At 44.2% G+C, this 17,629-nt stretch overlaps 1 protein-coding gene across 2 annotated transcripts in view; it reads right to left on the reverse strand.

Annotated features, from left to right (window-relative positions):
- Sptz (zinc finger FYVE-type containing 26 spastizin) overlaps positions 1–17,629 on the reverse strand; it is a 97,177-nt gene that overhangs the window by 74,728 nt on the left and 4,820 nt on the right. For both annotated transcript variants that reach the window (XR_012884412.1, XM_075867566.1), the window contains exons 2-8: positions 16,802–16,883; positions 16,635–16,721; positions 9,389–9,727; positions 6,410–6,688; positions 4,235–4,402; positions 1,731–1,822; positions 844–1,264 (exon numbers count right to left, since the gene is read on the reverse strand). Coding sequence is in view for 1 of the 2 variants with exons in the window: in XM_075867566.1 (XP_075723681.1) it covers positions 844–1,264; positions 1,731–1,822; positions 4,235–4,402; positions 6,410–6,688; positions 9,389–9,727; positions 16,635–16,721; positions 16,802–16,883 (1,468 nt within the window). In the remaining variant the exon portion in view is untranslated. The remainder of the gene's footprint in view (positions 1–843; positions 1,265–1,730; positions 1,823–4,234; positions 4,403–6,409; positions 6,689–9,388; positions 9,728–16,634; positions 16,722–16,801; positions 16,884–17,629) is intronic.

Consider the following 17,629-nt stretch of genomic DNA (forward strand, 5'->3'; position numbering starts at 1 on the left):
CCGGTGACGAAGAATCATGGCTGAGCCCTTTGTAATGAGTCTGATGCGTTAAACCACACACTGGCGGAATCAGCATTGTGTGAATACTGGCTATTATGTTACTCTTCTGCCACACCATACCACATGCATTAACGCGGATTCTTGTCCAACGTGACACCTGTACAGGGTCTTCTTGTGAAGGAGTTTCAAGCGTCAGCATGGCTCGTTGGTAATATATTCAACTGCCACACAAATCACCCAGATTAAAGTCCTGCTTGATCCTCGATATTGTTTCTTAATGGGACACTAAAGGGCAAAACGATTTTTCGCATGTTAGTAAAGTACAATTTCACAATCCCAAAAACACCACTCATAGCACAACACAACATTTGGTAAGCAAGAAAACGATTCCCACACCATTGTAATGTCGTGAATTTTAGGAGGCGTCAACTGGGTTCTACGTAGTTTCCAATCAATAAAAATGAAGTACATTATAATCTCTGGGTGTCAAAGACTGAGCATATGAAGTTTAAGAAAATTTCATCGAGCCAATGCCCTGAAAATACTGAAAATACATTTTGAAATGTCTTACATCACGCGCAGAAATTTCGGTGTGAAATTTAAAGATGAAACTTCAACCTTGATTTTTTCCGCTACTAATGAACCTGTGACAGTGAAACATACGACAATAGAGCTCTCAGAGTGCCGTTTGTGAATCTATACCAAGTCATTGTTCTTTTTTAGTCTCTCTTTAATAATAAATATTAACGGTTATGGACACCAGCAGCAGCAGTAAACAACTGTGCCATTATTGGCTCTTGTTGAAATCTAATAACAGCTTTCACAGTAAAAGTTTTGACTCACTGGCCCAAATCCATACATGGCAACAGCGTCAGCAAGAGAATCGCACCGTCTCAAGACCACGTCATCTGGAAGCTCCTCTTGAAGCTGCTCTTGTTCCCGAAGCTTTGCAACGCTGCATCCCAAGTGGTGTAGCACAATGGCCGAATGCATGGCATTCATTGCATGCTGCATGGCCAGGTATCCTCGGTAAAGGGCGCAGTCTCTGCTCCGAGCAGGGCTGGAATGGTATGTGACATCCGTGCTCTCACCGGCAACAAGGCATTGCCCACTGAGGAGACGAAAAGTGTTACTGCGATCTAACTCTCCAAGGCCCAGGGTCTTATGAAGCACACGCAGCACGGACTGGTGCTGAAGCATTCCAAAGATGGTACGGTTCCTGGCCTTGACATCGGCCATAGACGTCAATGAAGTCTTCCTTTTCCTGCACATTCAAAATATGAAAACAATGCAACAGGAGTAAATGCCGGTGTTAATGAAACTAATTGTGAATTTACAGGAAATACATATTGTACAGAAAGTAAATGCAACTTTTAACAACCTAGGCATCAAACATGAAATGCACCTGAAAAATGTTTGCCCGTTAATTTTTTCGGCATTCGAACGTACTTCTGACAAAAAATCAATGTCAAGTGCTGCCTTGTAGATGTTTTTATATCATTTTCAAATCTGAGCAAGCAGTTCTCAAGCTACTGCAAGCTACACCTCTGAACACAAAGTTTATATTTAAAATAAGTTTAAACTGAATCAAATGCAAGCATTCATATGTGCAGGTGCCAAGCTCTCATAAAATAGCCAGTACTCTGCAGAGGGCCCCTTCACTTTAAATGAAGCATAAGCACAGTACGTTGAGAAAGCATAAATATTATTCAAGTCAAAGTCAGCTGCACCTCTGTAGCGAGATGATCCATTCCGTCACGAACAGGCGATACCGCAACTCCATAAGAAAACTGTGCGTTTCTTGACTGCTCCATGTTATGGTCTGCATACAAAGAATTGGTAAACATAGAGAAAACAGATACACCACAGGATTAATGCTTTAATTTTCTTTCTTGGACGAAACCTTGAAAGTTCATAAAAAAAATAAAAGCCATGAAAATAATGCTACATCATGCTTTCCTTTCCCTTTCACTATGCCTAAAGAAATGCTTGCTGACATTTCTTACGTGTGACTGGAAACAAAGATTTATATTCACATGTTTTGCATGCGGTAATGTACCCTCCCAGACAAGAGGCAAAGCAAAGAGGCAAAGCTGCTGGTGAGGATCAGGTAACATCAGATCTGCTGAAAGATGGAGGACAGATTGTGTTAGAAAAACTAGCCACCCTGTTTACGAGGTGTCTCCTGATGGGAAGGGTACCAGAGTCTTGGAAGAACGCTAACATCATCTTAATACATAAGAAAGGAGGTGACAAGGACTTGAAGAATTACAGGCCGATCAACTTGCTCTCTGTAGTGTACAAGCTATTTACAAAGGTAATTGCTAGCAGAGTAAAGAAAACATTAGAATTCAATCAACCAAAGGAACAAGCAGGATTTCGAACAGGCTACTCAACAATTGACCACATTCATATTATCAATCAGGTAATAGAGAAATGCTCAGAGTATAACCAACCACTATACATAGCCTTCATAGATTACGAGAAGGCGTTTGATTCAGTAGAAATATCAGCCGCCATGCAGACACTGCGGAATCAGGGCGTAGATGAAGTATATATAAACATTCTGGAAGAAATCTACAGGGGATCAACTGCTACCATAGTGCTTCATAAAGAAAGCAACAGAATACCAATCAAGAAGGGTGTAAGGCAGGGGGACACAATCTCCCCAATGCTACTTACCGCGTGCTTACAGGAGGTTTTCAGAAGCCTAGAATGGGAACAGTTAGGGATAAGAGTTAATGGAGAATACCTTAGTAACCTGCGCTTCTCCGATGACATTGCATTGCTGAGTAACTCCGGGGACGAATTGCAACTCATGATTACGGAGTTAGACAAGGAGAGCAGAAAGGTGGGTCTTAAAATTAATCTGCAGAAAACGAAAGTAATGTACAACAACATCGGAAAGGAACAGCGCTTCGAGATAGGTAATAGTGCACTTGAGGTTGTAAAAGACTATGTCTACTTAGGGCAGGTAATAACTGCAGAGCCTAACCACGAGATTGAAGTAACTAGAAGAATAAGAATGCGGTGGAGCACATTCGGCAAGCACTCTCAAATTATGACAGATAGATTGCCATTATCCCTTAAGAGGAAGGTATATAACAGCTGTATCTTGCCGGTACTTAGCTACGGAGCAGAAACCTGGAGACTCACAAAGAGGGTTCAGCTTAAATTGAGGACGACGCAGTGAGCAATGGAAAGAAAAATGGTAGGTGTAACCTTGAGAGACAAGAAGAGAGCGGAGTGGATTAGGGGACAAACGGGAGTTAAGAATATCATAGTTGAAATAAAGAAGAGGAAATGGACATGGGCCGGGCATGTAGCGCGTAGACAGGATAACCGCTGGTCATTAAGAGTAACTAACTGGATTCCTAGAGAAGGAAAGCGGGTTAGGGGGAGACAGAAGGTTAGGTGGGCAGATGAAATTAAGAAGTTTGCGGGTATAATTGGCAGCCGCAAGAACAGGACCGGGTTAACTGGCGGAGCATGGGAGAGGCCTTTGTCCTGCAGTGGACGTAGCCAGGCTGATGATGATGATGATGATAATGATGTTGATGATGATGTTTTGCATGCCAAAGCCAGAAAACTTCTATGAAGGATGCTTAGTGGGAAATTCCAGTTTTTTTTAACACCTAGGGTTTTTGTTGTCTACTGAAATTGAGATTCGCTAATGTTTCCTTGCATTTCAATAACATCGATTTGTAGCAGCGATGGCCGGAAATTTAACCCCCACCTTCTAAACAACACTTGAACCAGAGCCCTTTACACAAAGATCTTCATCTAGGTATAAAACGCGAACGAGGCTTAGTTCACACTGATCTTGTTTTCAAATGATAATTGTGAACTATGCCTCATTAACACACAAACACTCATTTCAGGTGAATAAAGTCCCCAAGTACAGCAAAGAACTAATTCAATTATATATATATATTTTTTAAAAAGCTAGACGGAAAAAAAGTAATTTTCTATTCTCCAAATTTCATTCTTAAATTGATTAAGAGTGAACAAAAATTTAACAATGTACTCCAGAAACTAGGGTGCAAGGTTGAAAGAAAACAAGACTCGTGAATTGGGCACAATGCGCACAATTTCATGGTAAGGTTGTACGATGGTTCGGATTTTGACATTTTAAAAATGAGAATGAGGAAACAAGAAGTACAAATGTGATTTGGACATTCCATGCCTTGTATTTTTATTAGAAATGGAGTTATTTGTGGGTGAAAATACAAACCTTGGTGTTGTCCAATGCTTTCAATACACAGCTTGCGTCGTTGTCTGACACAACCTCATTCCAGGCACGAAATAAGGCAATAATGTAGAAGTCTTGCAGAACGGGATGCGCAAAGAGACGAAGTGCTGCTTCCGATTCTCCCCTGTGCAACTTTTTGACAGCAGCGTTCTGATCAAGAAAAAGAGAAAGAAAACAAAAGTAGACAGGTGTCATACTATGCAGAAAGTAAAGGGAGGGGAGAAGTGAACACCTCACAGCGAATCTTATCAACCTCGCACCTGCAGAAAGGGTATTTATTTGTGCAGGCACCACAACAGCAAGGTTAACGACGATTAGGTATCTATGACAGGTTTAATGCCTTCACATCTAAAGTTGCTGCTACCCTCGCAACTAGGTACAGTCCTACTTAGCTTTGTGATCATGACAACAACAACAACGAAAAATTGTTGCAGCGGGGGTTTTACATGCCAAAACCACAACCTTACCAGTCATTGATTCATTTCATATATACTCACTCGCCGACTCAACTTGCATTACATATAATTATTAATTGAGAAATTTCAAAAAATTGTCACAAAAGATCCTCATGCTCGGTCCCCCATTTGTGCTGCATTTCAGACAAGCACAAAAAAGCAGAACACGAACAAAAACAGAGAATGCCATACACATGAATAACAACCCAAACAACACCAGGCCTGCACAGAACATGCAATGCCCCCATGCATTAAATGTGTATTCATGTGATAATATCAAAATGGCTATACCTTTGAGTTATTAAGCAGCTAATGCCATTTTTTACCATGCTGCAAAAGCATTAATACGGCCACATGCTCCACAAATATAACATAGCCCGTGAGAGCATCGCTGCACTCCGTGCAGTGCTCGTGCAGGCCATGACTAGTAAAATGAGCTTCCACAAGTGCAAATATACTTGGAAGTAATGCATCATGTTTGCCACACCAATTCTTTCTTGTCTACACCATCGAAAATGCTTGCCAGAGTCAATGTAACATATTAGGCTCCAGGCAGCAAAACTGCTGTCCTTAACACAAAATACAGACAATTAAGCTGGCTTGCCTCAAACAAGATATGCTACTGAGAGCAAGATTGTGGGTTCAGATCTCATTAAAAGAAAAAGTAAAATTCATACACTTTAATTAATTTAAATTTATATCATAACTGATATATAACTGTTAAAAACAACAATTCATATTTTTTATGCTCTCACTGATCTAATTGTCTGCTGGGTCAATTTGGTTGTGTCTAACAAAGAACTGAGCCTCTCTTTTCTTGATGAAACTTTTCTTGATGACAACAACTTTTCTTGATGACAACAAAGCTTGTGCTGACAAACCTCTATACAACGAACCTGAATATAACGAAGTACTGGTTATTATATAATGAAGTAAATGAAAAATAGTCTTACAATAAGTGTTACAAATAAACCTCTAACAACTTTTTGGATATAATGCACTTATTATCGTGTAAGATGCAACTTTGTTATAATGAGGTTCAAATGAGTTACTCTACTGAAAGAAAGGCTTCGAAGGCACAATGTATCACAAGACATTCTGCGAAATCTAGTCAAGCGCCTGCATGCCCCAATATATTGTGATGCGAAAGTGTCAAAATGGTCGTTTTTGTAGGAACTCTGGTGTCGGGGTCTTCGGTTGTGGGCGAAAAATCGATTCTATCTGCGAGTGAAACTTCTAGGTAGATGCAAATAAAAAAATGAAAAATCCTTCGTTTGAGAGGGATCCGACATTTGAACCCACGACCCCTCGCTTCGTTGCGCGATTCATTTAGCGGCTTGGCCACTGAGCAGACGTCTTCTACTATACTGAAGGTGAGCTATTTATATACACCATTTAGCATTGGTGGTATGCGCATCTCAAAGGTTCTTCAGCAGCTTGACCGAAAACCTACGAGATGGTGCAAAGGGCCCAAAGGCACGTTTTCTGTGTTCTGTCGCATCGCTGCATGGATATAGAAGCCAGCACTCATTATACTTTGGCTTTCCTTGCAGTATAGTTTAGGTATCAACCAAGAAGCGAAGTAAGGCTTGAACACAGTCTGATTAAGCTATCACATTTTACTCTTGAAAGCTAAGCTCGAACATCCTCCAAGTTTTGTAGACAAGTAAACATTTTCTTTAGTCGCAGCTAGCATACGTACAATTACGGTTTCCAGGAAATGCTCTTCCCTGACAAAGGACTTGAGGAATGCCTCTTTTAGATCCAACTGGCCAGACTCCTCTGACACTGCCAGCGACAGTGGACTTCTGGTGGCAGCAAGACGTCCATGCCTTTCATTCTCACGTTGAGCCAAAAATTTCGACAGCAGCGGGGACTTCCGGCACACAACTGACTCAAACACAAAAAGTTCACGAAGAAGGCCTCCATCGATAAGATCGAGCAGATCACTGATGATGGTATCCAATAAGCCGTTGGCCCACTACAAAGAAACAAGAGAGGAAACTTATTTACAGGCAACTTTTTCATTCCCCTTTATTGCAACAGCCATTATGGGAATGTTTATTGTGCAAAACATGGCCAATATTAATCAATCAATAAATCAATGTTTATTCCACTAAAAAATCTGGAAGGGCTTTAGGATTAAAAGCTGTTCTAGGCAGCTTGACTCAGTCCTTAAAAACTTTTACATCGGCAGCATTCAACATTCACAATACAAATGTGCATATGCAATCATAACTATATTATATAGAAGTACATAATACTATATGGGAGTCTCAGTTGTACGTACATCACATATTTAACATTGAATATAAAGAGCAACAGTTGGATTAGCATCAAATGCTTTAATACAGCATAAACAACTTCAACACATAAATAAAGGAATTCTAACTATAAAAGAAAACAGTACTGTGATCTGGAAGCATAACAAGCTTCCCATACAATAAAGAGTAAAAGGATTTTACAGGTGATGACATCACGTAAAGATGACAAGTCAAAAATAAGATGTGATAAAAGCAGGATAGGCTAAAGACTGTGCAAACAGAAGATATGTGTCATTCTGGGGATTACCCCACAAGAAGTGTTGTTATGTAGACTGATGCCAAGAACTGACATAACTGCCTTGAAAATAATAGCAGGCTATTACAAGCCCCCAGGGGCCTCGGAAACAGGCGCCTTTGCTGTTCACTAACTTTTTTCATGACAGGACACCCAACTTTCAATTCACTCAGCCAAAAATGGTGTCTTCACATCTTCATCCTATCAAAACGTGCATGCCACGGCCAGGAATTGGATCTTCAAGTTCAACACCAAAACACTACTATTATTTGAAGAGACTGCGTCAAATTATGTCTAAATTCATCCAAAAATAAAATAATTGCATAAAACAGATAGTATATGAAAGTGCATCCTTCAGTGCTGTTAAACATGCTAAGGAAAATGCTAAATCAAATTAGACATATAAAGAAGTCTCCCAAACTAAGTTTTCAATAAATCGATATAGAGATGCCAATAATTGAAATAGATAGTAAAGGTCAAATTTGAATTTCTTGCAGATTTGTTGAATCCCCCAACACTGCTATGTCAGTGTGGTCTCACGGTAGTGAAATTTTTTTCCTGTGTGTACTGAAATATTCATGGCACAAACTATAACAGTACTCAGAAAAAGGACAAACTGTGCTTGTTTGTGTCCTTTTTCTGAGTCCTGTTAGTTTGCGCTGCCATTATTTCAGTAAAAATCTACATCAACTATGCCACTCTTCAACTCTTCTGCGAAGTGTTTCTCATAATTTGGATGGTGTGCTGCACTGAAAGTTCTAAAAACGTGTCAAATCCTTCGGGTCTTTAGAATAAAAATGTAGTCAATATTTATCTAGGTAAAAATGAGCTAAGCCACAGCAGGTGCTGACGAAAATCTACACAGTCGTGACTAGTTGGTGCAAGAAATTTGGAATAATTTATCATCAGCCCTTCTTTTTAAGATCTTTCCAAGATTATGGTAAAAGTTACTTTTTCAGTGCTGAAGAAGTTCAGCATAATAACACAGCTCACGCTGTTTTTAAATGGCTATAACTTTACTGTGTTCCTTAAAGGGTCTCTGCAACACTTTTTCAAGTAGCCTTAGGATGCATTCACTACAGGTACTTCTTGCCTCACGAATTCATCGCCACAAAATTTTTCAAATCCATCTAATACGAGCGGAATTACGAAAATTCGTCACACGCTGCATTTGCATTTTCTATTCTCTCGTCCAGACGAAAGCGATGGAAGCTAAGCAGAGAGCGACGACACGGGGAAACCAAATACGTCACGCAGGTCTCGTGACCTTGAGGACCTTCTTGCTTTTTTTTTCTTCAACTACGCAGCTTTTCAAAGCAATCGCACATGCATGTGGACATGTTGCCACTTTCCACGGCGATCCCTGTAACGACCGAGCACGCCATGTTCAAATCAGTCAAAGGCTGATCCAACGGCTGTGACGAGTGGTTTTTTGAGGTTCTTCTGTCGTTTGCCGAGAAAAGAGAAAGCAATATTTAGCTGAATTTGAGAATTTATCACGAATTCCAGGTCTCGTGCTGCACTATAATATTTGGCACGCGTGTTCTAGGGAGCCTCTACTACTGATCGGCAGCATTTTCTGACCATGCGCAAAAAGTGTTGCAGGACTTCTTTGTTTGCTACTTCTATGTGGGACTGACCAGGTCAATTTCAGATAGTGCTTCTTTTCTTTTTTTCTTTAGGCCAGGTGCAAGTGAGGAGATAGCCATGGTCGAGAAATATTCGAGATTTGGCGTCTTCTTTTCTTGTATATTTTTTCAGAAGCGGTGTTTTTCCTTAAAAGTGGATTCAAACCAACGAGCTCGTATTCAGTCCCTTCCAAATGAGGATATCCCCCTGAAACAGAGTTATTCAATCATACCAGTTGGAAAACTGCATTCCGAAACCCGAACATTCAGTTGGCCCAATTTTTCAGGAGTTAGCAGACTGCGGCGTCATCTGGGAGTGGCTACACAAAACACAAATATTGTGCTTATTAGTGGGTGTGCTGATCAGCAGGTGGCATGACAATCTGCTCCCTCTTGACATCTGGGCCAATAATGTGTCTATACTTCGATACATTGAGCCTATGGGGAGTTTCGCAACTCGTACGATTGAATAACTCTGATCGTGAAGAACTTGCCTCAGGGTTGCCAAGACAGTGCGCTGCCAATGGATCAGGCAGGCTCACTAGTAGCTTCAGCAACAGCGACCTCTGCCGGTCGTGAATTTCCTCGTATGCCGAGAGAGCCTCCTTCACTCGTTCCAGACAGCTGCGCAGGGCGTCCAGGTGCACTTGCCACAGTTGCTGCGTGACGCTGCTCGCTCCTCCAACGCGCTGAGAAATGTGTTCCACCAGAAGACTGGCCCTCGCGGGGTCGCCGAGGAACAGCTCTTTGAGCGAGGAGAGGCAACTTGGCGAAAGAAGACCAATGCTTTCACACTCAGACCGTGCTGCCGCACAGTAGACTTCGTACAGCTCCTTGAACAAATGTGCAAGGCAAGGAATAATTACATAGGTCAAAACATAGACTGTAATAACACATTTCGAGCTAGTTGGTTGTTCATACCGAGGTGAAAACAGGGCGTATTGATGCATACAGGCAGACACAAGGTAAAATACAGACACAGGTGCTGGCTAACAACTGAAGTTTATTGCTCATGCCACGGAATTGTCTGCCCTTCTGTCTGTCTGTTCTCGTCAATACGCGCCGTTTTCACCTCGGCAGAACATGAAAAAAAAACAGTTTTAAAAATTGAGGCAGCTATGGACTAGTGGTATGAAGACAGAAAACAGCAAAGCTGGTGGCCTTACCCTCCTTCTTTTCACCCTCAATTTCTTTTACCACCACTTGCTAAAGTATGCTATAGAAGGCTGTGCTATGCATTCATTCTCTCTCTCTCTCTCTGTTTATTGTTATCTCCTTCTCTGTATTAATCTGCAATTCTCTTTCTTAGTTGTCCGTTTCTTTTTTTTCTCTTTGTTTCTCTGTCCCTCTCTTTTATCTTTTTCTCATTCTCTTGCCTGCACCAATGCAATCATGTCTTTCTCTTTCGTACCAATGTAATCATGTGCCAAGTGGTTGCGGATCCATCCCATAATTGTAGCTTTAATAAACTAAATCTTTTAACACTTCAAACTAGAACTGACACGTTCAAATGTAGTTTTTTTCTCTTAATAATTGAACACTGTGATTGCTTTACCAGGAGGTGTTCGTTGATTGCCATGTCGCGACTTTCTGTCTGATGTTTTATGTATTATCGTCACTCCTGCAATAGCCCCAATAGAGTTTCAGTATGTAAAAATAAATAAATTAATTATAGACACTTCAGTTACCCAGGAGACTTTTAGTGAAAAGTTGATCTCGAACTCAAGTGCGATTGAAAGCACCCTGTGATTGGAATGCCAGTGCAATGCATTACCTTAAAGTACCACACTATTCATATTTTATTATTATAAATAATTTATCTCCATTCATCAAGATAAACTACAAATGTAATGACGATAATAAATAAAAACATATTGCATCTATAATATAGAACGGAGACAGTCAAAACTGTTATCCGAGACCAGGTAGGAGCGTAGGCCTAGCTATCAAAATCAGCGACAGTCCGGGCCGAGCGTCTCGTGCTTAACACTGACAATGTGTGTGCCGAGATTTGCATGACCCACTACAATCATCATTACATATTTCCCCCTCGCTGAAGATGGTGCCAAGTAAGCGTTCTAAGGTGTCGTGAGGACAAGTGGTTCGTGATATGGTTTGAGGCGATTCACATGTACGATTTCGCGGCCTCGGCGACGCAGGTCCACAGTGGCCGTGAGGGGTTCGATGAGGTAGTTAACAGCGGAAGTTTGTTCTATGACGCGATAAGGTCCATGGTACCTGCTGACAAACTTTGTAGAGGTACCAGGAGCAGCACTGGGGGGCACCCACAGCCAAACAAGAGAGTTGGGCGAAAATTGGTAGTTGGACCGTCCATCGTCGTGACGAAATTTCTGTAGCCCTTGTTCTTGTGTTGTAAGGGTGCGAGCTAATTGCCGACATTCTTCCGCATACTGCGCGGCTTCGGAAAGTGGTGTGCCTTCGGATGAGTCGGGTCGGTAGGGGAGAATGGTGTCAATTGGAGATGATGGTTCTCGACCATAAAGTAAAAAGAATGGAGAAAAGCCTGTCGTCGCTTGAGGTGCCGTGTTGTAAGCGTACGTTACGTAAGGAAGGATAAGATCCCAGTTGGTGTGGTCGGAGGCGACATACATAGAAAGCATGTCGCCAAGAGTACGGTTGAAACGCTCGGTCAAGCCATTTGTTTGTGGGCGATATGCGGTAGTACAGCGGTGAATTACATGGCATTCTGCAAGAAGTTCTCGAATAACATCCGCGAGAAAGACGCGGCCTCGGTCGCTCAAAAGTTCACGTGGAGCGCCATGACGCAGAACAAAACGTTGCAGCAGGAAAGACGCAACGTCACGTGCCGTCGCGGCTGGTAGAGCGGCCGTTTCTGCATATCTCGTGAGATGGTCGATCGCTACAATAATGCAGCGATTCCCAGCTGATGTATATGGTAGAGGACCATAAAGGTCTATTCCAACCCGGTCGAATGGTCGCACTGGGCACGGTAACGGCTGCATTGGTGCAGTAGGACGGCTAGGATCGTGCTTGCGGCGCTGGCACTCTGTGCAAGATCGAATGTACTTTTGAACGAATGTGTACATGCCGCGCCAATAAAACCGAAAACGTAGCCTGGCGTAGGTTTTAAACAAACCGGCGTGCGCACACTGCGGATCGGCATGGAAAGCAGCACATATGCTGGCGCGGAGATGCCTGGGTATGACGAGTAGCCATTTGCGACCGTCAGGGTGGTAGTTGCGGCGATAAAGTATTCCATCACGGATGGCGAAGTGAGAGGCTTGTCGGTGTAGCGCTCGAGATGGCGGGTGGGCGAGTGTTTCAGATAGGTAATCCATCAGAGACGCAATCCACGAATCTTTGCGCTGCTCCGCAGCCATGTTGATGGGTCCTGATAGTGGAAGGAAGTTGTCTTGGATGGAGACACTCGCAATATCAGTAGAAACAGGCGAACGCGAAAGAGCGTCGGCATCGGCGTGCTTCTGGCCTGAGCGATAAATGACGCGGATGTCGTACTCTTGGAGCCGTAAAGCCCATCGTGCCAAGCGTCCTGAGGGATCTTTGAGGGAGGATAACCAGCAGAGCGCGTGGTGGTCGGTAACAACATCGAAAGGGCGGCCGTACAGATAAGGCCGAAATTTTGTAATGGCCCAAATAATCGCTAGGCATTCTTTCTCAGTTACCGAATAATTTGCTTCTGTTCTTGTAAGAGTGCGGCTCGCGTACGCAACAACATATTCTTGGTAACCAGGCTTTCGTTGGGCGAGTACAGCGCCAAGACCGACACCGCTAGCATCTGTGTGGATTTCTGTGGGAGCGCTTGAATCGAAATGACGCAGTATGGGTGGTGTTGTAAGCAGTTCACGGAGCTTCGCAAAGGCACTGTCGCAAGCTGGAGACCACGCAGATAGATTGCGGTCTCCCTGAAGTAGGTCTGTCAGAGGCGCCATGATCGAGGCGAAATCTCGGACGAAGCGGCGGAAGTATGAGCAAAGCCCAATGAAACTACGCAGCTGCTTGAGAGACGCAGGCCTCGGGAACTCGCGAACAGCACGTAGCTTAGCGGGGTCAGGAAGAACGCCATCCTTCGACACGACGTGTCCGAGAATGGTCAGCTTGCGCGCTCCAAAGTGACACTTCTTCAAGTTGAGTTGGAGGCCGGCTGCAGAGAGGCAGCGTAGAACCTGTTCCAAGCGACGAAGGTGCGTGGAAAAATCGGGTGAGAATACCACTACATCGTCTAAGTAGCACAAACACGTGTTCCATTTGAGGCCTCGTAGGATAGTGTCCATCATGCGCTCAAATGTTGCCGGCGCATTGCATAGCCCGAATGGCATCACGTTAAATTCGTATAAGCCATCTGGTGTAACAAATGCAGTTTTTGGCCTATCATCCGGATTCATGGGCACTTGCCAGTACCCAGAGCGTAGATCAAGGGAGGAAAAGAACTCTGCGCCTTGTAAAGAGTCGAGGGCGTCATCAATTCGAGGCAAAGGATAAACATCCTTTCGTGTTATTTTGTTTAGGCGACGATAATCTACGCAAAAGCGTATCTTGCCATCCTTCTTTTTAACTAAAACAACCGGCGACGCCCAAGGACTGTTTGACAGTTGAACGACGCCTCGCTTTAGCATGTCATCTACTTGTTCATCGATGATACGGCGTTCAGTTGGCGAAACACGGTATGGTCGCTGCCGTAGTGGTGGGTGATTACCTGTGTCGATCTGGTGGCATACGGTAGATGTGCGACCTAAAGTAGCGCTGTGACTGTCAAAAGATGGTCGAAACTCGTCAAGGAGGCTCAAAAGCTCACACCTCTGTTGTGGGTTTAGGCCTTCGTCGATGACACGGTTGAAAATGTCGGTAGTGGAAGGGTCATTCACGGAACTACAGGAGAGGGCGCTGACTTCCGATGATTCATCAGGAACGTCAAGTGTAGCGATGGTTTCGAATGATTCTATCGAACCAATACATTCGCCTCGAAGTAGCGTAATCGTGAATGGGAACGGGTTCTTCACAGGCACGTTGGTCGCACCACCTTGAAGAGTAACGAGAGCGGTTGGGAGCGGTGATAGGTGGCGATGAACGAAAGCAGCGGAAGGCGTGAAGAATGCGGTAGCGTCGACGACGGTGGAACACGACACAGGTGCGAAGACAGTAGCGCGTGGAGGGATTTGGGTGTCGTCACTAATGACCAACTTCGCGTCGGAAGGGCGATCGTGCACTGGTAGCGCATCACCAAGGGGACAAAAGGCGACTTCGGCACGGGCGCAATCAATGACGGCTTGGTGATGGGAGAGAAAATCCCAACCTAAAATGATGTCATGAGAACAGTGCGGGAGTACTACGAACTGGACTGTGTAGGGCACTTCTTGAATTACAAGTCTGGCAGTACACGCGGCCACAGGCTGCACAGGCTGTGCAGTGGCAGTATGAAGACATGAACCCAAGTAAGGCGTTGTCACTTTTCGAATTGAACGGCAAACTTTTTCGGCGATGACAGAAATTGCGGCACCAGTATCAATAAGGGCAAGTACGGGTACACCTTCAAGAACGGCATCAATTACATTCGGCGGCGAACGAAGAGGGCTTGTGCTTTGCGACGAGGACGCAGTTCTTGCCTCGGGAACTGCGTCATTTAGTTTTCCGCGTCGATTGTAGGGGGGCGTCGGCGCATCGGGGAGGGCGAGCGTCGACGTGGAGAAGGAGATCGGCGATCAGGAGCTGGTCGGTGGCTTGGACGAGGAGCGTACAATTCGGGGTCTGGGGTGTATTGAGTGTAGGTGTAATCGTTTTCGTATTGACGTAGGTTTTCACGTGAGTGGAGTGGACGGCGGCGGCACAGACGTGCGACGTGCCCAGGTAGACCACACGAAAAGCAGATTGGTCGGTTGTCGGCAGTGCGCCATGGATTAGGGACTCGGCGAAGTGGAGGACGTGGCGGCTGGGCGGCATAAACAGGAGCAGGCTGTGGAGGCGGCGCTTGGAACGTCTGTGGTCGTGGTCGTGCTGCTGCTTCGGCGTACGTCAATGGTGCATTGACTGGTGGCACCAGCTGTGGAGGAAGGACCTCAGACACTTGATCTCGTATAATAGTCCGTAGAGTAGGGCTAAGCGGTGCACTGCGCTCCGGTAGGCCAGAGATGAGCGACAGTTGGCGGGCAACTTCTTCGCGCACGAAATCTTTGATCTGCGAGAGGAGGACGGGGTCTTGCGAGGGAGTTAAGCCGGACATCGATTCCTGATGTGGGACAGCACGGCGGGTGACGAGACGTTGCCGGCGGAGCTCATCATAGCTTTGGCAGAGCTCGGTAACTTGGGCGACAGTAGCAGGGCTTTTCGAAATGAGCATCTGGAAAGCGTCCTCGTCAATACCCTTAAAGATATGCTTGATGCGGTCCACCTCTGTCATGTTCACATCGACGCGCTTGCACAAGTCAATGACGTCTTCTATGTAACTTGTAAAGTTCTCACCAGGCAGTTGAGATCTCGACTGAAGGCGCTGCTCCGCACGAAGTTTGCGGACAGAAGGACGACCAAAGACTTCGCTGAACTTTGCTTTGAATGCTGTCCAGGTGGGAACGTCGGTCTCATGGTTCCGAAGCCATAAGTGGGCAATGCCACTGAGGTAAATGCCGACAGTGGCCCGTCTCGTGGCTTCGTCCCATTTGTTCAAGACACTCACGAGTTCATAAGTAGCCAGCCAGTCGTCGACGTCGTGGTCGTCAGTGCCGCTGAATATGGGAGGATCCCGCTGACGGACCGCGCCGGAGCACACGATGGCCTGGGAAGCCATAGGAGGAGGGCTTGTGGCAGATGCAGTGGTCATGACAGCAGGTAGAGTCCGGCTTCGCAACTCCAGGATTGCAAGGAGACCCAGCACCTCCACCAATTATAATATAGAACGGAGACAGTCAAAACTGTTATCCGAGACCAGGTAGGAGCGTAGGCCTAGCTATCAAAATCAGCGACAGTCCGGGCCGAGCGTCTCGCGCTTAACACTGACAATGTGTGTGCCGAGATTTGCATGACCCACTACAATCATCATTACACATCCCTTTGTAACGACATGAATTACCAAGGGCTAACCTTGGGCCTTCGTATAATATATGTAGCGCCTGTGTGTGTCCCCTCCTTCTAGTCCCGTAATGGAAAAGAAATAATGATAATCTGCACTAAGTCACTTTAAGCTTGTATTACATTGTACACATGTAATTATTACTATATGCCTATAAATCCGCACAATTTTCCTAATATCATCTGCCCACCCAACTTTCTTCCTCCCACTCATGCACTTGCCATCTTTTGTAATCCATTCGGTTACTCTTAATGATCAGAGACTAGTTTGCCTTAACACTACATGCCCTGCCTATTGCTTGATTGCTTCCATCATTGCAATCATTCGTCATCGCTCACATCCCGTAGAAGACATGGCGCTCTTTGGCCATGCACGGCCGTTGCGCTACTAACCTCCACTAATCCTTATCATTGCTCGAGTTCGACTGAGATGTCCTTGACATCAGTTTGTTTTCTGACCCACTCTTCTTCCTTTTAAGGTCACCGCTATCAACATTCTTTACATGGCTCACTGCGTCATCGCCAAATTAAGTTGAACGCTCTTTGTGAGCCTTCAAGTTTCTGCTCTGTCAGTAATGACCGGTAAGGTAAAGCTGTTACACAGCTTTCTTTCAAGGAAATATTATTATACATATATGCTTATATACACTGTCAATGTGAGAGTGAATGTGTTGAACAAACCTGTCTACAGGCATCAGGAAGTTCTCCACCAATAGTGCAGAGAAGGACCCGCAACTCCGCATCGTGAGCCAAATTTGATGGTTTTTGCTGGGCGAGAAAAGGAAAAAGGTCACACGCCATACATCATAAAAAATAAATCAAAGAGAAAATCCCACAATGGAACAAACCTCGTCACAATAATCCTCTAAAAATTTCGCGGCAAGCCAGCTGAGGTGGTTTGGTGATAGCAGGAGTGGATTGGCACATGTACTGAAAAAAAAAAAGGTTTTTATTTAATGTTGTCATCAGCTACACTACAACACTGCCTTACACAACACTACTCCCAAACCTCGTTACAAATTGAATAGGAAATGCCACTAAGGCAAACATTTTGCAAAGTGAGCTTGTTTTTTTAAACCTGCATGTCAAAGCGAAATGCCTTGACATGTTGGTATGTGACAACACGTGAACGCAAAATGCCTTGACAAAGACAAGTTCACATGTCAAAACATTGCCTTCAATGATATTCCTACCTCAACGATCTTTCATCTATTCAGGCTTCTACGTTCTTCTACGTTCCTTGAGCTTCAGTCTTGTTTCATTAAAACTAAGTCATACCCTAGATGAACACCTTCTCTATATCCATCAGTGTTATAAACATGCTTTCATTAAACATTGCTAAATAAAAAATGAATCATGTGCCCTGTCTCACATCCGATAATTCGTAGTGTATAGTCCAGGCAGGTCCAACTATATTTTATTAAGTATGAGCATGTGAAGATTATGAAGCAGTGAAGAAATCGAAAGCACTTTCCCTTTGGACCAGACCAGCAATGCTTTGAATGATTCATCAACTCACACCATTCAATTTATCTAGACCCAACTTACTTGCCTGAGATAGAATTCGATCATTATTTTTTTCATGTTTAGACTGATCGAGAACAGGCATCATTAAAACAAGGTAAAATCTGTTAATCTTAACTGGCAAGTTCAACTGTCTTTGTAATTGTGTACTG

Source organism: Rhipicephalus microplus, chromosome 6 (assembly GCF_043290135.1).
Source record: "Rhipicephalus microplus isolate Deutch F79 chromosome 6, USDA_Rmic, whole genome shotgun sequence".
NCBI classification, from domain to species: Eukaryota; Metazoa; Arthropoda; class Arachnida; order Ixodida; family Ixodidae; genus Rhipicephalus; species Rhipicephalus microplus.